This window comes from Marmota flaviventris, chromosome 4 (genome assembly GCF_047511675.1).
Source record: "Marmota flaviventris isolate mMarFla1 chromosome 4, mMarFla1.hap1, whole genome shotgun sequence".
NCBI classification, from domain to species: Eukaryota; Metazoa; Chordata; class Mammalia; order Rodentia; family Sciuridae; genus Marmota; species Marmota flaviventris.
Window position 1 is genome coordinate 3,291,373 of NC_092501.1, and position 20,347 is coordinate 3,311,719.

A 20,347-nucleotide genomic window follows, 5' to 3' on the forward strand; every position below is an offset into this window, starting at 1 on the left:
AAGACCTGCACCCATTTCTCCCCGGTGCTGAAGACGGAAGCCAGGGCTCAAGTGTGCCAGGCCAGCGCTCTGCCTCCGCGCTGCTTCCCTCTTAATAAGTTTCTTTAGAGCGATAATTCTCAAGACAGGCTGTGTGTGCCTAAGATTTCTATGTGTCTCAGGGAGGGATGAGAAGTACAGAAATCCATAGGCATAAAGTTATGAACAAGACTTCTAGAGCATTCTGACATGTAACCCCTGCCCCACACGCCATGGAGGGGGCCAAGACACAACTGCACTTGAAAAAGCCATTGCTCTAGTGAATCACACTTGTAATTTTAAGAGCTCTCCTAGTCCAAGATGTCACCTCCTCCAAAGAAAAGACCAAGTATGGAGACAATGGCCAGGCAGGAGCCTGCATTAAAATAACAATGACAGGCTAGGATGTGACCCAAGCCTCGGGATCCTTGGCCCAGGAAATTCACCCATGTGCCAAAAAGTAGCCACTCGGTCGAGGTGAAGGACAAGGAAGGAGGGGCATCAGTCATCACTGGCTAGCCAGGCCAGGCAATCCCCAGGGCCAGCCCTGTGTGGACAAAGCAGGGCAAACCAGGAGAGCCACCAGCCCTAGGGGGCCTTGTGAGGAGCTCCCAGGGAAGTGAGGTTTCCTGTGCAGGCTGGGAGGCCCCAGCCTAGAGAGACTCTCCACCTTAAGGTTCTGCATTTGGAAACTAATCTAACCTCCTCATCCTGCTGAGGGTTTGGAAATAACAGGGACGTTCAAGTGCAAGCCGGACAGTTAAGCCAGGAGAAGGACTAGATCATCAGAGAGCCTCTTCCCTGGGAAGCAGTCCTCCTGGGCTGGCGCTCGGGAAGGAGGCCTGTGTGCCCACAGAACTTGACAGAGGAAGTGGTGAGCCCTGCCATGCAGCTTGGAAGAGGAAGCCAGTGCAGTGGCCCTGGTCTCCTGTCCACAGGGGATGTGCTCCTTGGAGCAGAGTGCCAGTGATCATCCCTGATGAAGATGACGGCTGCTGTCTACCTTGGTCACCTTCAGGTCCACACGCTGTGGACCCTCCCCTGCTCATCCCTGACCACTGCTGCCCTTCCACCATCTCTCTCCCATCCTGCTCTAGACACAGAAATCTGCTGGGTTCTCCTCTCCAGGATGGTGGCTGCTCCCGACTGTGGCCTCTGCTGCTGATGGGCATGCCTGGGGGGCTGGCTGTGGGTGGGGTCTTTCATACTCACCTTTCCAGACACTGGCCTCAGCTGGCCTAAGCCCCAGATTTCCACGTCTGCTGTCCCTGGAAAGGGATCCAGCAGCTCTGAGGTTGACGGAATTACATTTCCACCAGCTGTTTCCTTCCCACATAATTTAAGTGCAGTGTTGTTAGCTTGTTCTAATCAATAAGTGCACTGGAAGGAGGCTTCGGAACCTTCTGGCTCCACCAGGTAGTATCTCGGCAAGGTCAGCAATTTTGACGTCCTTGTTTAAGACGTGGCAGGACAGGGTGAGGGTGACGTTCTCCAGCAGACCCCAAGACGCACTCTCTTGCTGACCATCCCATCACACCGTTGTTTACAGTTCAGGCTGTAAACAGCAAAGTGCCTGAGGGTGGAAGGCACCGGTGCGGGCACAGGTGGACGTGTGACCCACACAGCACGCTGCCGGAACACAATGGCCCACGTGTCAGGTGGAGGCTTGAGGGACCACCTGGCCCAGGTAGGGCCTGTCAGGGCTACGCTTCCCCTCCATGAGTGACAGCCAGGATGTGGGCGCTGCAGGTGCGGGCAGCAGGTAGCTAGGGGTGCAGCCCTTGCTCGGGTCCCCAAAGTGGAGCTTTGAAGGGCTGCTCTGAGGAGGGCCAGGGAGATGGCTGCCCTATCATCTGCCTTTCAGAACGCTCAGGGACCCCACTGGAGGCACAAGTAGTCAGGCAGTCTTCCAGGACTCGGTGGGGAAATCAACTCAACCCTGAAAGGCCTTTCCCAAGATTCGGGCAGGCCTTCTTGGGGGGCGCTTCTGAAACGAGGTGTTCTGTGCAGATCCACACACGGGGGTGTGGGTCCTATCCTTGGCTCAGTGCAGAAGTCACCAGGCTCACTTGCAGCCAGAGGTGGGGAAGCAAGGCTTTCACAGCTACAAGCCAACAGCTGTGGTGAAGGGGTCAGGACAGCGTTGAGCATCCCATTTAAAGGGAACACCCACCCTTTAAAGTAAAACTCAGAACCGGGCTGTTGACATCTGCCTGTGAGAAAGCCCAGGGCACCTGCTGGGTCCACCATGCCATGGCCCTGCTCTGGATGCCTGGGCCTTGCTCCTGCAACAGGACACCAGGACTTCCTCAGGAGCCATCCCCCTCTCTCAGGAGCAGCCCACTATCCGACTTGGAACGAGGCCATGGCCCACTGCAGACTCCTGGTCAGGAAGGGTGGTCTGTCGTCCTTAACACACAAACAACCCAATAGTTGGCCTGCAACTAATTAAACTTCAGAAATTCTCCAAAAATAATGACCTGAACTAAATAAAATGTCCACTATTGGATAACTTTTGATCACAAAACAACAATTTTATATGGTTCAACTTTCTATTTTTGTGGCTAGCCTTAAAAACAAATCAAGAGCAGCACATCCACATCTTGGAAGGATCCTGGGAAGGAGAGGAGGCCCTGGGGCCAGGGAGAGCGCCACAGCAGCACAGGTGTGTGGGTGCCCAGAAGAATGTGAGCCTGGCATGGAGCAGTGGCAGACTTACAAGCCAGGGCGTTAGCAAAAAAGGCAAGTGTGCTGGCACTCAGGGCCGGCTCGTTACAAACCGCTTTTTGAAAGGGATAGAACTGGCCTAAATTTAAGATATGACTGAAAAGAAAAAAAAAAAAAAAAAACCCGCAACACAAAATATGTCAGACACATTCAAAACAGGCACAGGAAATGGAACAGTCCAGAAGACATTTCTCAAATGAAAAGCAACCCATTCCTTGCAGTCTGCAAAGAGGATCAATTTCCGTGAACCCACAGCTTCCAGGGGACGCTGAGGTATCCCTGTCCCAAGACTTTCCCTCCTTCACTAGCGTTAGCAGACGCAAGCTGCTGTGGAGCACCCTGCGCTGAGGACAGGCAGCTGGGGGTGGGGGTCTGCCCGGCAGTTCTATGCCAGCAGTCCGATGCTGCCACCACCACCGACCACCAGCTCCACTTTTTGAAACTGGAAAATCTACATACCTGGGCCCTGTGCAGGAGGAAGTGACTGCACTAAATCAAAAGAATGAAATAAAAAAAGAAAAAGAGAAAAGAAAACCCCCAGGTTTCATATGCAGAAATATGCCAAGTCCCAGCCTCAGCAGCAACCACTGTTGAGAGGACCTGGAGCAGGGGACCCCATTAGGGAGGTGAACATGCTGGTCTGCACTGCCTTCCAAGTCTCCAGGCACTGAGAGAAAGAAGGGTGCTGAGACTCTGCTGACCACAACCCTGAGGTGCCTGCCAGCACTGCAGGGCTGGGGTAGCGGATGGTTTCATCCTCTCCAAGGCTACTACAGGACTTTGTGGTCACCAAGACCCACCACGAGCTGCTGCATAGGACACAGCCAGTGTGGGGGCCTGGGGTGGACTCCAGAGCCAGGCAGGAGGGGCAGGCATGGCCTCTTGGAGCTGTGTGTGAGGAGTCCCAGAGGCAGGTCCCAGATCTGGGGCCAGCCAACACCGCAGTGGGGCCTCAGAGTGGGTGAGAAGGCTGAGGCAGGTGGGGGACCTCTGATCATTCCAATATCACTCCTCTGCCAGTCACCTCTGGCCTGGATCATTGTCAGTGGCTCACTGGGCTCCTTCTCCAGGTCTGGCATGGCCCTACTCTCTGGATGCTGGTGGGACAAGGCCAGTAGAGTCCCACTCTGTGCCAGTATCACTGTCTGGCTCATGAAAAACTAATGAGTTCTCGCAACTTTAGCCTCCACATTTCTAAGTTACACAACAAAGCTTAGGTGAGGTTTAGGATTTTACGTGCTTGTCCCCTTGTGAGATTAGACAGACACTTTCTCACCTGCTTTATAAGACAAGTTTCTGTTTCAAGACCTCAGACCTCAGCTGTCTCGTGGGTAGACTGAGGGAAGGAAAGTTCCCTGACTAGCTCTGTGGCTCCCCTGTGGTGACAGTGCGCCTGAGTGCCTTGCTCTGAGGCCCCCACGTCCTCCCCTAGGAGACAAACCCATCTCTCACTTCCTTGCACTACAGTAACATCCCTAGCCCACCCTGGTGGTTGGAAGTGCTCAACAGGTTGGGTCACCCACACGATCACTGCAGCCCACGGCTCACAGAGCTGGACGGGAGGTGGGGCAGAGCAGGCAGGACGTGGCAGGGGGCCGGGCAGCACCGTTCCCTCAGTGCCTCATGGGGGGCTGGTGGAGGGCTTTGGATGTGCACAGTGTCCTACTGAGCCTCCCCACCATCCCAGAGACTCACGTTTAGAAATTCGGGAGCTCTGAGAAAAACCTGGAGGTAGTTCTGCATGATATGGACAATGAGGAACCCGAGCATTTCAGATGCAGCGTCCGTTCATCTTGTACAAAACACGCTCGCGGCTTTGTCCATTCCCTTGCCTGACCACATCACTGAACCTGGGATCAGCCCAAACTCAGGAGCTTCTTCTATACCAGCTTCCCTAGAAATAACGCCAATTTCAAGTCCATTGGTGCTGAAAAATCAGACAGCAATTAGAATACCTTTAATTGTACTTAGAACCACTTTGAAATTCAAGATTGCTTTAAAATCACCATATCTAAAATCTCAGGGTAGTTTATCTCCTTAAGGATGTGTGTATATCTACACACAGACATCTGAGCAGATATTCATTTACACTGCGATGATTATTTATAAAAATCATTATCCAAAATAAATTTTTGGTATGTGTCTAGAATGTTAGCTGCTATAATTAACTTCTGTGCTGAGTAGACCAACAAAAGCTTTAAAAGAAACGTCTGGCAAGACATTTTTAGGCCACTGAAGACACTGAAGTGTCTTTATAAAGTACACTGCACTGAAGCATCAAGTTCTCAATTCATGCTTAAGAACCCGTCGAATGTACTAAGTTTAAGGAATTAGATTTAAAGCCTATCTGAGAGGATACAATGCAGCTGCGCTCTCTGATGTAGCTGTCACTGAGTTTGTGAAAGTGGCTAATTGCCCACGTATGAGTCTCATTTTCAGGCTGTTGGCAGGCAAAGAGTTTAAGTTAACAATGAGCTTATTGAAAACTTTACTGCCATTCAGATGTGTTCCTGTTTAAACCTTTCAGCCAGCGAGAGTTGATCTGCATGCATCATTTTCATGGCCCTTGCCAAGAATTATGTGACCACGTGCCAAAACTAACACAGCCACTTGGAATGGGTGGAGACCACAAGCTCTTGTCCTTCAGCCTGGCCATATGCCACCTGGGCGGAGATAACGTGAAAACAGCAAGTTGGTGTGGTCAGCAAGCTGTGACGTCAGTAATAGTCACCGAGTCAGGCGCAGGTACCAACCTTTCTGGAACACGGGATGGTGCAGAGCAGGCAGAGGGAGCCCTTCGATGGCTGAGGGCTTGTGGAAATAGGCGTCCAGCCAGGCTGCGCATCGCATCAGGGGCTCCGATGTTCCCTCTGGACCGCTGACAACCTCAGGAGCTGCTGGGGCCTCCGCAGGGCTGCAAAAGGGACCACAGGGGCTTAGTAAACTTCTGGGCCCTGCCTCCACACATGGGAAGAGTGAATGGCTGCTGCGTCTAGCTGGAGGAACGTCTGTGTCCCACCAGCTGCCGAGCAGGAAGACGCTGGGTCACCCCCCACACCCCACCATCTCCTGGCTTAGGACACTGAGGGCTCAAGTGTGAGCTCCAAAGGTCTACGGGCACAAGGCACAGATACACCAGAGCAGGAGCCATGTGCACCAGTCACGGGGTGAGAGTGTGCTCTTTCTAAGGCAACAGCCACAAAAGCATCAAGTAGCCATCATCAAACATATTCTCCAGAAACAGCAACATCAGCTGTAGCACACATGTCCCCCACCCTACTCTGGACCCCAACAGCGGGGGCATGCCCCGTCTGGGGTTACTTTGACTCATGTGCCCACTCCATTTGGCATTCCCAGGCTCCAGAGCACTGATCCTCAGGGGAGCTGCCGGTGGGCCTGGCGCTTCGATGACAGCACTGTGGCTTCTACGCCCAGGGCGTCTCCTGGTTCCTTCTCAAGTCTTCCCGCTCATTCTTCCTGGTCACCATCTCCCTGCCCTTTGATGTCCTGAATTTGAACCCCAAACATTTTGGGGTTAATCATAGACTGCTCCCTGGCTGTGTCTGCATGGACACTCCTCCTCTGCCTCTTGGTCTGGCCCCTCACAGAACCCACTGCTCATCTTCCATGGGGGGCAAGCATCCTGTTGGCAGGTGGTTTGCTTTCTGATCCTGGGCCCTGGAGCTGTAGGCAGATCCGGTTTTATTCCAGTTGCTCAGGACCCACCCCATGAAGCAGCGGCACTGGGCCTGCTGTCTTGGATGACTTTCTGCCTGTCCAGCCTTGGACAGGCGCAGGCTTCCAGACCCTTCCCAGGCCTGGTGGGCACAGCTTTTCTACTCTCCTCTGCAGGTAGCACAGCTTCTGAGGCTCTTGTGGGAAGAGGGACAGAGCCTCCCTGACGTCCCTGCGGGATGCTTCTCGGCACCCTTCCCGAGCTCCTGCGGCACCCTGGGTCCTGAGAGGCCTGGAGTGTGAGCTTCCATCATCAGACCATCTTGTCTTCTCTCCATCCTCTGAGCATCCCCATGAAGCAGGGGGCCTCCGTTCACTGGAAACACGGCCCAGCACAGGCATGACAGGCATGACAGGCGGGGCTGAAGTGCCCGGGAGCACAGGTCTGGCTGTGTCTGCCCGAGTTGGGATGGCAGATGAGATGGATGGAGAAGAGGAACCAGGAGGCCACCCTGGGGGGCAAAAGTGTCAACAAAGAGGAGAAAGAGCTTGTGCATGGCTGATCTCAGGGTGTGGGCAGGAGGATAATGAATCATGGAAAGGTGGGCACAAATTTTGCATGCCAGGACAAAACGGTCACTTTGTCCCTAAACAGGGGAATGTAACTGCCAGAGGCCACAAGGCCCTAGCTGCCCCAGCAAGGCTACAGCAGTAAGAACGAGGCTGATCCAGAGCTCTGGAAGAGGCCTGTGGTGGAGGGGCTGGTAACCCAGCTGCCGCGTGGGTGCTGCCTGGCATCCAGGCCACAGCCCAGGCTGCCAGGGACCAGCAGCTTCCTTGTGCTCAGGCAGGTGGGAGGCCAGATTGGAGAATTTGCAGAACCTCTCAGAGCACTGCCTCACGCTGCCAGCTCCGGTGGCTCCCGCATGGTTAGTCCCTGGGGGAACCACACTTGTGCAAATCTGTAGTCAAAGGTACACCATGAGGCAAGGGGCAGCCACCGACTTCCCTCTGGTTACAAAGGCTGACTACCTCACAGCTGCAGCAGAGGCAGAGGAGGAGGGCGGTGTGCGCATGCATGCGCTCTCCCACGGGATCCTTTGTTGGTGAAGGCAGGCTGGGCAGGCTGAGGGATGCAGGCAGACACACCAATGGAAGCCACTTCTGCATTCCTCCTGGGACATTCACACCTTTGATACAGGACCATCAAAGGGGCCAACCTAGGCCTAAGGACATCCCAGGGTTTCCATTGGAGTCAACATGGCTATGCTGTACTCCTACAGGGTGCCTGTGTGGCCAAGTTCAGGGGCACTGTGGGAAGCGGAGTCTGTCCCCATTGGGGGTGAGCCCCTGCAGAGCTGTGCCAGCTCCTGCTACTGGAGGAGGGGAACCCTGTGAGGTTCCTTGCTCTGTTGGCACTGTCGGCCTGGGTCCTGCAGGGCAATGGCGGGAGACAGCAGGCCATGCTGGAGTCTGAGACGGGGCCCTTGTGGTATTTAACATCTCCAAAGCCTTGAGATGAACTGCACTGACGGGGGGATGCACAGGGTCCACACTGCTACTGGAGAGGCTGTCTAAGCATGCAGACACTGGCAGGTCAGGAAGGAGCCGGGGCTCCAACGGAGAAAGGAGACAGGAGCTCGCCAGCAGGCCACGCAGGGACAGACCACTGGGACATGCGTCAGGTCTGAGACTCTAGCCCTGCAGAGCAGCTAATCCTGTTGACACACCACCACGTGGAACAGATCCAGACTACACAGGGCCCTCGTTCAGCCTGGGGCCTGAACACACAGGCTGCTTTCTTGGCCTGAATGGCCGCCTGGGAACCCTTCGCAGGCCCAGGCACCAAGAGGCCCCGAGGGAGGCCGGGCTCTCTCCGCAGGCAGAGAACAGGCCTCTCAGAGGGCTCCTGGAGGGAGGCACCGTCCTCTCACTGCCCACTTTCTTTCCCTACTAGCCACGTCTGACCGTGGAAAGGAGAAATCTGCCCTGTGCTTGGCTGAATTATTATCCAATCTTAGAATATTCTTGCTCTGTTTCTCACTAACCAAATAAGCCGTGCACTGAAAGAGGGCTAACAGGAAGGATGGAGAACCATGAGATGTGCTCTGCCATCCTGAGGCCCAGGGACAGCTGTAAACCCAGGGAGCAGGACGGTGTTCACTGGGGCCTGCTGGAGCTCCGTCCAGAGCAAAGAGCCGATAGCCAGCGGTCACCTCGGGGTTAATGCCACCTGCTCAGACAGGAAGTGATGCCCTTGTGCAGCAACCCTCAACTGAGGGCACCAGAGGGACAGGCCCGCCACTACACCCTGTGCCAAACCACCTGGGCCTGGCACCTCTTCCGCAAGAGCTCCAGGTTGGTCTTTAGGACTATGGGGTCTGCTTGGCCATCACAGGGGCGGCTCGGAGAAGCCAGCATCCCCCTCGGGGAGGGGGCATTCTAAGTGAGGGGCAGGGGCTTCTGCCCCCCAAGCACTTGGCACACATCTAGAGGTACCACTCCTTCAGCACAGGTGCCCTGGGCACCCAGCACGCATCGCCTCCTGGGCCTGCCCACGCGGGGCGCCTTCCTCTGCCTCGCCCAGGGAACTGAATGGAGCTGGGCTTCCAGCATTTCCCGCTCTTAAAAGGATATGTGAAGAATTTTTATAGTAGTAAAATTCATCTTAAATTGATTTTTTATGCTTGTGCTAAAGATCTCACCTCTGATTTACTCTGTAGTTCTCCTTTTTAACTCTTTCTCTATTGGCATTAGATAACTAGTCATGGGTGAAATGTAATTAAACAGCTTTGATTCTGAAGCAAGGATTTATGAGACTACATTTAAAATGAATGGCATTAAACACACACATAAAACCAGATTTTTAAAGCCACGACACAAATTTCCATTTCTATAATAAAACGAAATTTATTCCCCTGCCCTGCCCTCTCCTCCAACCTCGCCTGGCTCGTCCCAGGAAGAACTGCAGTGTGACAGTTCTGCTGGCCGCCGCTCTTATGATGGAGGAGTTTCTCTAGCCTTCCCCCTGCCCCGGCGAACCCTGAAATGGCAATAACTGCAGGCTCCCCGGCCGCGCTCTACATCAAGTCTTCCTGGCACCTCACCTGGCACTGAGAAGCAAGCGGCTGGGGCCAGGCCACGCCTCCGGCAGAGCACTGTGGCAGCCCAAGACACCCCCACGGATACTGGGTCAGGACCCAGCTGGGACACCAGCGTCGCAGGAGAGACCCTCCCCATATGAGCACAGCAGTTGCATCTCCCTGGGCCTCTTCCAGGGTCACCCGTCACCCACAGAATAATCCTGAGGCCAAGATCAGGGCACTGGGACCCTTTTGCTTTAAACCAGCTGGTAGATTCCTTGGGCTTCTGTTGGTAGGACGATGACAAACCAGGAACTTTCACACAGCAAGGCTGGGGTCGCACGTATCCTGTTCCAAGGATTTCTTCAAAAAATGCCAATGGCTGTCCAGGGTTCCTTATAAACAAACAGGACCACAGCACACTGTCATCTGTGGAAGATCCTGGCATCCACTCCAGTGCAGAGAGCGCCCCACATGAAGTTGTGTGGGCTGCGGCCTGCGCAGAAGGCCCGGGGCCCCTGCTGGGCGCCCCGAGAGCATGTCCCAAGGTGTACTGCATCTCTGACTTGGGCAACAGAAACTGCCTCTGCTTGACCCCAGATGAGTGGCTAAAGTTGTAGCACAACTCCAGCCATGAGCACAGGTGTCACTAGGGAAGCCATCTTGCCCTCCTCTCTCCCCTGGCATGAAACCTGCATTTTAAGACACTGGCACCATCAGAACCTGAAGGAAGAGGGACAACATCATGCCCAGAGAAGTGGGAGGCTGGGGGTGATTTAACCAAGTTCAAATGAGATGGCCCCAGTGGGCAGAGCCAGAGACACTGATGCTGGCTCTCCTCCATGGACATGCATAGCCAGGGGCGCCGAGGCCAGGACAGTGCACCCCTCAGAAGCCTTGCTTGGGGACCAGTGCTGTCCAGCACCGGCTTGTGCCAGGTGCGACACAGGGGAGAAGCCACACTCCGGACACCCGTCTCACCTCTTTCCAAGTCACAGATGTACCCAATACTATAAACACGAGAGCTTGGTGGCAGACCGGAGCATGCAGATCAGGGGTTCCCAGTGGCAAAGTAAAAGGCCTACTCCTTGATGAACTCTCCTCCCCCAACACGTTACAATGTAGCATACTTGTCTTAAATCATAAGCAAACAAGCCCAGAGTTCTTTATAGGATACATCTGATCATCTCTTCTACAGGAAAGACTGTGGACCACTCGGGATTGAAGGAACTGTGGGCGCACAGCAGTCTCTTGTGTGACTCAGAACACCTCCAAACTCTCCCTTCATAGGATGGCGTTCTTGCCTTATGGTTTGGGAATGTAAATCACAACACCAGACAGTCACCCAAGGAAAAAAGCTGCACACGCCCGAGTTCCCCTGGAATCTGGAAAGGAGCAGATGCAGGCTGCGTCCCTTAGCAAGGCATAAAGGAGGCTTTTGGGGACGTGGAGGTGGTGGCACAGCTCTTTGTGGGAACAACAGCCCAGAGCTATGGCTGACACAGCTCACCAGACACCCTTGGATGAGACGCTTCCCTGGCTGGGCTGCCCACGTAAACCTGGCTTCCTCTGGCTTTCAGAACGTGGGGTAGCAAGCAAGCAGGCCTCCAGGACCTGAGGACAGGGCACCCGACTTCATGGGCTCATGCAGGTGCCTGGAAGCAGAGGTGACTTCATGATGTCGTGCAGGGACCCTTGCTCAGCCTCACTGGCGAGCCCACAATTATCTCCAGTTTAGAGGATCTCCAGCAGGGTTACCCGTGTTTGATGGATTGTCCTTCTGGCCAAGGCGCCGGCACTCTTCTTCCAGGGTTAGGACTGGAGATGGGAAACAAACTATGCTATCTGCTAACAATAAAGATCACTTCTTTAAAAAGGGAAGGCTGACTAAAGGCTTTCAACTCTTCATTACAACCCAACGTAGGTCTGTTTGTGCATGGGCTTCGAGGCGAGAACGCTGACTCCATCGGGCCCTCCCTCGGCACCCGTAGCTGCTGCGAGGACGATGCAGGGGGTGAAGGCAGAACACATGGTTGACATTCGGCCTTCAAAGGCCTAGGGACTGGCAGGGATCACCAGAGAACTCCCCTTCCACAGGACTTTCTTGTGCAGCCAATGAACGAACAGTGTCTGTGACAACTCTGTGGCACAGCCTGGTGGCCAGCAGCTGTCTGGGCAACACCACCACAGAGACTCCACAGTCTGTGCAATCATCAGCACCGTCCAGAGTTACTTCAGGAAACAGAAGAGGGAGAGGAAAAACTGAAGTGCGGATGCCAGTGGTAAGAAAGGCCGCCCACAGCCTGCCAGTCCATTCTAGGACGGAGGTGGGCAAGCAGGAGCTGACAGAAGGCGCACCTGAGCCTCGCGGGTCCCGAGCGCCTGCTGAGGGGGTGCTGGTGAGGACGAGGGGCAGTGCGTACTGTGCTCTGCTCTCCAAGACCCCTGGGAGCCTATCTCACTGAGCTGTAGTCCCACCCCAAGAACAAGACTTCTGACAGGAAGGAAAGGGCAAACGTGTAGGAAGAGCAGTTCACCTACACTCATACTGAAAAGGACAGGCCCAACCAGCCTTCTGCACCCTCAGGGACGAGACTGCCCACGGTCACCTGAGGCCAGTTTACTGGTTAACCTCCACTACCTGCCGTGGTTTGGATCGGAGATGTCCCCAGAGGCCCAGGTGGAGGAGGCTTTTGGAGATGGGCCTGGTGGGAGGGGAGAAGGTCACCGGGGGCGTGTCCTGGAAGAGGTATTAGGACCCGGACCCCTGCCTCTTGTTTTTCGCTTCCTGGCTACCGTGAGGTAAGGAGCTGCCTCTGCCTGTGCTTCTGCTGAGCTGTACTGTGCTTCCACAGGCGCCAGGACAGAGTCAGAGCAGCCGTGAACAGGAACAGTGGCCCTAACTGGCCTTCCTCCCTTCAAGCTGTTTGTCTCAGGTGTTTTGTCACAGGGATGGAAACTGGCTAACAATACCTGATCTTGAAGATGTGCCCACTACAGAGGGAAGACTCCCCATCATCCAGATGGGGAGTGAGTCATGAAGGTAGCCCATTCCCCATTTGGGCAGGGGTAGACCCACAGGTGTGGCAGGAAGGTGGGTTTCAACTTGAGTCAGCAGCAGGGCTGGTGAAGAATTCCGGCTGTCAGGTCAGCTGTGTCTCCCTGGGCTTTTCCTGTGTGACCCATGACAAAGATGGACACAGACACCACTGCCTGCCTGTATGCCCGCCCCGGCATGAATTCTACATGAATCTTATCACAGGTCAAATGGCTTGTGTCCCAAGGTTAACGATAGGAGGGGAAGAGGCAGTTCAAAATTTAGTTAGGTTCCAATTTGCTCACTTTCTGGGTGGCCATGGGTGTGTTGCTCAAACTGGATATCGATTTTTAATGAGCATCCCAAGCTCTCAAAATTTGAGGCTGAAATTAACATCAGACCTAAGCAAGTCCATAAAGGAATTTACAACAACAGTTTAAGGCACCCACAAAAAAATAGAGAAAATTTTACATAGATTTTCAACTCCTCCCCCTAAGAACTATATATTGTTTTCCTTTAAAAAAATAATTGATTCTTAAAAATACATCAGCAATAATAAAACCTACTTTTATAAGAATTTAAAATAGTATACTTGGCAGAGTAGTCTGCCCTAAGAAAGCCCTATTTACTTTTACGCCTAAATGTAAATCATTAAAAGAATAATTGTATTTTACCAACACTTTAACATATCATTAAAAGTCTCTACTATTTGACAGATGAAGATAAAAACACCCCAAAACTATAGATGAGCGATCAGGTCCCTAATGATTCCAAAACAATTACAGGATGCAGAGCAATCTAGTTAAATTTTATTCAAAAGCTGACTACACTTGTGTTTTCTTTTATTTTTCTATCAAGAAACCCATGAGGCTTAAGCACAATTCATTATGTATGAGACCCCACTCACAGTCCTCGACTGTTGATTAATAGCAAAGTTTGCTGTATGTACATTTGCAACATTAGATGCATACAATATGCTAACTTATTCTTTCACTGAAACTAATTATTTACAAAAATGACTACTTGAGACTACAATTTATTAAACGCATGCATCCAGTCTCAATTTGGCCCCCAAAGACAGCCTGGAATGAAGATCTTTTACTTGATGTGACAACTTCTAGAAACGCTGTTATTAATATTGTAAATGTGGCAAATAAAGAGTTCAAATAGCCTTATGTCTGTGTTGCCTTTGCTTTCTACCACCGAGCAGCGAACAAAGAGGCTTTTCAATGTTGCACACGCACATGAAAGGTACTTTCCTCTCTCCTGGTTTAATTTAGCTTCTTTTGAATAAAATGCTTATACATCTGTAAAAATACTTTTAAAGAGTCCTTCCACTAGTCTCATCAAATTGTTGGGGCTTTCAAACGCATGCGTATTTCCCGAGGGAACTTTGGGGCTAGGTAACTTTGCATTATTCAACAATTCTCCTTCCCAACCTTAGAAATCAAGGCGCCTGAATCTCTGGGCTCGTCTGTGGACAGGGTTTCCCAACGCCTCATGCAGGGTTTGGGCGTGGAGTTCAAGTGGGCATCTGACTGACCGCTGGCATATTCTGTGCTAACTCTAGGCAGCACCACCTGCCTCTGCGCCCTCTCCTTCTGGCTTCTCCCAGCTGGCTAACCTGCACACATTCTGCAGTTTCCCCTCCTCACACCTCCAGACCCTCTGTCCTGCTGAGGGGTGTGCCACGGGAGGCTGAGCAAAGAGAGATGAATCAGACTGCTTGCCCCACATGCCCAAATAAGGAAAATCTGCCCAGAGACAGGTCAATAGTCAAAAGGCACCCCATGCTACCTGCTGCTCTGTGCCTTGACAGGTTTTGCAAGGACCCCTAAGAAAAAGTTGATGTGAGTTTCAGTCAAGGGCCTGCCCAAGGACATCCATGGAGCTGAAGCGAGAGTGCACCCTCGTTCTCTACATCAGACCCATGCTACGAGGAAAAGCAAGCAAGGTGAGCGTGGGAAAATCCCAGACAGCTGCTTAGGTGGGAGGTGATGGTTTAGGACCATGCAATTTAACATCCCGATTCTCTCAGCCACACTGGCCAGCTCAGGCCTAGGGAAAGCAACGGGCTTCGGAAGTCCCAGATGAGAGAATATCTAGTCATACCCCTCTGCCTGACGCAGCGCCCTGGAGAGGTGGGGTCCACCAAACAGAGTCAAGCACCAGCTCAGCATTGAAAACAACTCTAGGGCTGGGGATGTGGCTCAAGCAGTAGTGTGCTCGCCTGGCATGCGTGCGGCCCGGGTTCGATCCTCAGCACCACATACAAACAAAGATGTTGTGTCCGCCAAAAACTAAAAAATAAATATTAAAAAATTCTCTCTCTAAAAAAAAAAAAAAAAGAAAAGAAAATTTTTAAAATAAAAAACAAAAAAAACAACTCTAGGCAGACACTGGTGTGCGGCTTCAGGTAGCTGCTGAGGCCTCATGTGCACAAGGCTACGGTTAAAGCCATCTCTTTACCCTCCCCATAACCCAAGGGGGCATCCCCATGCCCCAGAACCACCTGAGGTCCAGAGCTGGGGCCATGACACCACATCCTCAGGGAGGGGACAAGGACTGGGATGAAGCGCAGTCTGAACCATCTCCATGAAAAGGACACTCTGTATATCTCTCAGAAATCGAGGCCAACGGTCACCTCACACATCACTCAAAGCCTTCGTCCCCGGGCTTTGTTCTGGATGACACACATTCCATCAGCATGTGGATCTCTTCCTTTACTTTAGGCCATCTACCAGGTGGGAGCTCTAGGCCTCTATCTTCCTGTTCAAAGACAATGGGACTCTGAGTAGCCAGTCGAGAGACAGACAGATACTAGGTGCTTACACCATGGGTCTCAGGCCCCCAGACAGCTGCCCCTTTGCCCTGGAAGGAAGGTCATACTTGGGTTTAAACACCTTGGTTACCTGACCACATGACGCAACATTCCTTTGCCCAGGTAAGAGGTCAAGGCCTGAGTGCCCAGGCCGGGCACCTCCCCACTGCAGACCCTCCAGAGACAGGCCCAGAGTGACTAAGGCCACCACACTGCTCCATGTAGCCTGGAAGGCCAGCAGTGAGGGCCGTGCTGTAGCTGGCAGGGGCGGAACTGAAAAGGCAGCTAAACACAAACCCTCCTACAGACTATACCAGGCGAGCTCCCAGGGAATAATTGCCCCGGAGAGGGCTCCACCCGTCTCGGCCCTGGGCCCTCTCTGGCCTGGTTTTGGAGCGAGATCCTGCCCACTGAAGAGATGAGTGATCGAGAAGCAAGGTGTTAAGGTACTCACCCCAGCACGGGCGCCGAACAACACCTGCATTTCAGATTTCATTTTTCCAATGAATAATTTGCTGAAAACCATTCCCTAGGGGGAACAACCCACCAGGTCTCCTTAAACATGAGAGCCACATTTCTCTGCCTTTCCGGATTCTGCAGCCGACTGCGGAATAACAGAGTTTGCTGAAGCCCAGGGAATGGGCATCACTTCCAGTTTTGCTTACTTTGATGGACTCTACAGTGAAAGCCTGGAAACGGTGCACACTCGAAGACACAAACGAAGGGGTTCCCTTTGTGTCTGCTCTGCTCCCCACTCCTGGTGCCAGGCGGCCAACAATGGCACGAGGAGATGAAACAAAGGGAAAAGCAGCTCAGGGCAAAACTGCGAGCTCCTCTTTCCTCCAGGAGTGCAGCGGGAGTGGATTCCAGCAGCTGCACTCACCCTCTCCCCTCCAGAGGAGTCCACTCAGCTGTTGGCAGGAGGAGCCAAGAGGCCACAGGGAGAGTCTGGTGCCTGCTCTGGAGGCATCACCTTCTCATCTGCACCAGAGGACAACCGGGGGACCAGGACAACGCAGCCCTGAGAAGCAGGGACCTCGTGCTCCTCCCCTTGGGCTGCAAGCAGCAGGAGGAGGCCCCAGACAAGAAGCTTCTGATGGAGAACAGCGTCCTTGAATACTGCCCTTCCATCTCCAAGCAGGGCTGCTTCCTCTGCCACCGACGGGGCCAGACATACCCACCCCAGTCCAGCTTAGTGTCGACCTCCGCCAGCTTACAGGTGGCTCTGCCATCCTGAGAGTCAGAAAAAAATCGTTTTTCGTTTTAGCAATGGAGTACACAACTTAAGTTTTAAGATAATAACTAAGTGTTCTGAAGACACTGCCCCACTTCTTTCCAAAAGGCGTGGAGTAGATGAGGGTTGACCTCCGTGGGGTTCGGTCCCATTAACTTACATAGTGTGCTCGTTAATATGTAATCCTGCCACTAAATTACCTGCCTTATAATTTGGTTTGTACAGTTCTAAATAAACAGTATATTGTTCCCTATTATCAAACAGCAGAGTTTTTAGAGGTCAGCAGAGCACACGGCATGGGCACTGCAACTTCTCTGGAACAATTTCCACAGCTCCCTTCTAAGAAGCCCTGGCTTCTCCCTGGACTGCCACAGCTGGAACACCTCAGTTGGTCAGCGGAGTTGAGAATACTGCATTTTATATCTGACGAGGAGACCGACTTCAGGTTAATGGCCAAAAAATCTTAAGTAACTATTAAATGGACAGTTAATATAACTGTATTTTAAAACACTGAGGTCATATTTAATTTTGAATTGAAACTTAAAATGCACTTTCTGGCAAGAATAGAGAGTAATAAAACAACATTAACTACAGAAGAAAATGTAAGGCTCACATTATTGAAATCCGTCTCCCCCTCCCCCCTTGGATCACGAGAAACAGAGCATGGTTCACTCCTTTCCCACAGGTGCTGTCCTGGGCCCTGAGAATCAGGAGCTCCCACCTGGTAGACGGTTCCCACAGGGCTCGGCCACCTCCCCTCCTCCCCTCTCGTCCTGGTCTTCCTTCCAAAGGGGCGTAGACTGAGTTCAGCTGCACCCTCAGCCCTTCCAGTCAGAACTCCACCAGGGAAGGGCTGGTGATGTCCAAATGCAAAGCGAGAGAGAACAGGGTGGGAGACGCCTGGGAAAAACACAGGGGCCCAGAGAGCCGGGAGGCAGGGCGGGCACTCAGCTCCTTCAGAAGTGCCAAGTCCCTCTCCACGCAGGTCGCAAAGTCCAACTTTATGTGCTTCTCTTCAAAAATTAGTGCAGCCCTCTGGGAGGAGGTCACACCTCAGGCGTGAGGGTCTTGTCAGTGGACCTCAAGCCACGGGAAAGGACCAGCTTTCCCGCCTCCCAGGGGAGAGGGGAGGGGCCTCAGGGCTTTCCAGGAAACCCCCAGCACTTATTTGCAGGTGTTCTGACATTTGGAAAGGGAAAGACCCTGTACACAAACCCTAGAGCCCAGCAGCGTTTCTGAGACTCCGCCTGGTTGCACCTGAAACTCTCACTGGCACCCCAGGCGAGCAGAGGGCAGGAAGATCCACCTGAGAAGAGGCTCCGGGAACCCAGGGGCCCATGTCAGCTCTGATTCCCTGGCACCTGGTGCGTGGCCTTCCCCCACCAGCACAGCGGGTCCTCTGTTGGTCGTCCCCACATGGGGTCATCCAATCCCCTGGGAGAGCTGCAGGCCACTGGCCTCCTGATTCATTCAAACCATGTGAGCAAGAGTCTCCTCTCCAAATAGGAAAGGACACTCAGATGCTCAAGAAAATTCTAGTTTATTGAACAAAAAAAATGTAGAAAAGATAGTTTTTATGTCAAAGTAGCTTTTAACTGCAAATTAACATCCTGGCACTTTATCTTCACAACAGTGAGATGTTCAAGAATTTAACTGCAAAGAAATCAACTTTTACGGATCTCACGGAACTCGGATCCCTGGAAGCACAGACTCCATCTGAGAGGGGCCAAGGCCAGGGGTGTGTTTGCATCGCTGTCTGTCCCCCTTCCTGGGGCCCCAGGTCTGTTAACGCTGGCTTAGAAGACGTTGGAGTTGTGTGTACAATAATCACCAGACATTAAAATCTCTAGGTGACACCCTCTTGGCCACATGTCAACACTGCATTGTGAGCCCATGGGTCCATTTCTGGGTGGCTGACTGGGTGAGGCTCCCTGCCTGCTGTCCCTTCTGAGAGCCGTGCTCAACCTGAAGCAGTCTACAGGGGCGCTGTACCACTGCCACACTGGGGACAGCAAATGGACTGCAGCCATCAAGTCAGGGGCTCTGAGAGCATCTTCCTCCTTCCGCTCTCTGAGGACCCCAGCTGGCCCCTGACCCCAAGGCCAGCAGGGCAGCTGTCACTCATGTTCCACTACGTGGCTTAGCAGGCATTCAACCATAGCCTGGCTCCCATTCCTCTGCAGGCAGGACTCCCCATGGCCTCCAGGGTCGGTCAGTAAATCCCACCAACCACCGGAGTCTGTAAACCAAGTGTTATTGGAAACTGGCCACACCCATTTGAATTCATACACAGCTATGAGCTGGGCAGTTGTGACAGGTGTCTGGCCTGTGGGAGGTCCTGCAGGAGGCAGCTATGGGCCCTGCTAGGGACCCATGCTGACCCAAGCTCTCTTCCTTTGCCCGGAAATAGCTGTGTCCAGCTCTCTCAGCTGTTCCTGTCATTCCCAAGTGCCTCTGTGCTGGGTGTCTCCTGAAACATTCAGATCCACACATTGCTCAAATCCTAACTCAACTCCTTTGCTAATTCTATACTCTGTGTATGTGGGTGGCACTGAAGAACCAAGCCACTGCAGCAATGACGAGCACCCCCAGGGACCAGGCACCCTGCACTCGCCCATCAATCCCCAGGAGGTGGGGGAAGCATCTGGATCCTGTCTTTGTGGAGGAAATCAAGACTCAACTCTCCAAGGCCGCAGGCTACAAAGTGGGTAGGGACCAAAACACACATCTTTGCCCCAGCACCTGAGCTGCTGCGGCCTCCCAAACCTGGTCTCTAACACCTTTAACCCAGAGAGTACAGTAACAGCACATTCCCAGATACAGGTCTCTCCACAAACCACGAGGAACCAGGTCGGCAAGAGCCCGCTTCAGCTGCACCCGAGGCCCGCTTCCATCATGCCTCCGAGTTCCCTCTGCAGTGTCCCTGTGACACGGACTCTCGTGTCCTCCCTGCCCCGGGCTCTGCAGCCCGCCGGGCTCTGGTTGCTCACCCCTCCCTCTGTTCAGCCTCCTCTGCTCCCTCCTCTGTGGTAGTAAGGGAAAACCACAGCCTTAAGGGCACCGTCCTGAGAGCACGAACGAGCCCCAGGTGCCTACCTGATGTCCTCTTGGTCTCAGCAGCCTCCACCACAAGGACTTCTCAACCCTCCTCTGCTCCTCCTCCTGCCAATGCTCCCTGCCCCCTCACTGCCGGCCAAGGCTCTGCGGGGACTCTTCCAATTTGGGGTGTCACTCACTATAGAGAACCTGCTGGGCATAGATGCAGGTGTCCCTCACAGCTCCCAATTCTGAAGGCCAGGAGGCTGGCCATCACCGCTGACTTGAGACAATCACCCACAGAGGAGGCCGGTCCCAGGTTCCACCTGGCTGTAGACACGGCCCTGCAGCTCTCACTGTTCGTGACTGAGGGTGCTCCTCTCCCTTCCCTACCCAGCCACACACACGACTTCCAAGCCAGCTTGGACAGCCACCAGAGCTGAGGAGCTGGCGGCTCCACACTTCAGTCATGCCCAGAGATCCTGCCTGGCTGATGTCCTCGTCCTGCTCCCAATCCTTCCCCGACTCCTCGTGTGCATGCGAGCATCAGAGCCCAGGCACCTGACCCTAGACTCAGGCTTGGCAGGTGTGGCCTCTCCGTCCTTTGCAAGCCTACAAGGTGCCTCTCTCCTCCAATCTGGGTGCCTGAAACCAGTCCCCCATCCTGACCTCTGCCACATCATAGCACCCCTGATAGGACCCCTCTCCATCCTCCT

General features: G+C 53.3%; 1 protein-coding gene across 1 annotated transcript in view; it reads right to left on the reverse strand.

The window, feature by feature from the left end:
- Mgmt (O-6-methylguanine-DNA methyltransferase) overlaps nt 1-20,347 on the reverse strand; it is a 234,208-nt gene that overhangs the window by 37,090 nt on the left and 176,771 nt on the right. The window contains exon 3 of the mRNA XM_027930385.2: nt 5,499-5,659. Coding sequence (XP_027786186.1) covers nt 5,499-5,659 — 161 coding nt within the window. The remainder of the gene's footprint in view (nt 1-5,498; nt 5,660-20,347) is intronic.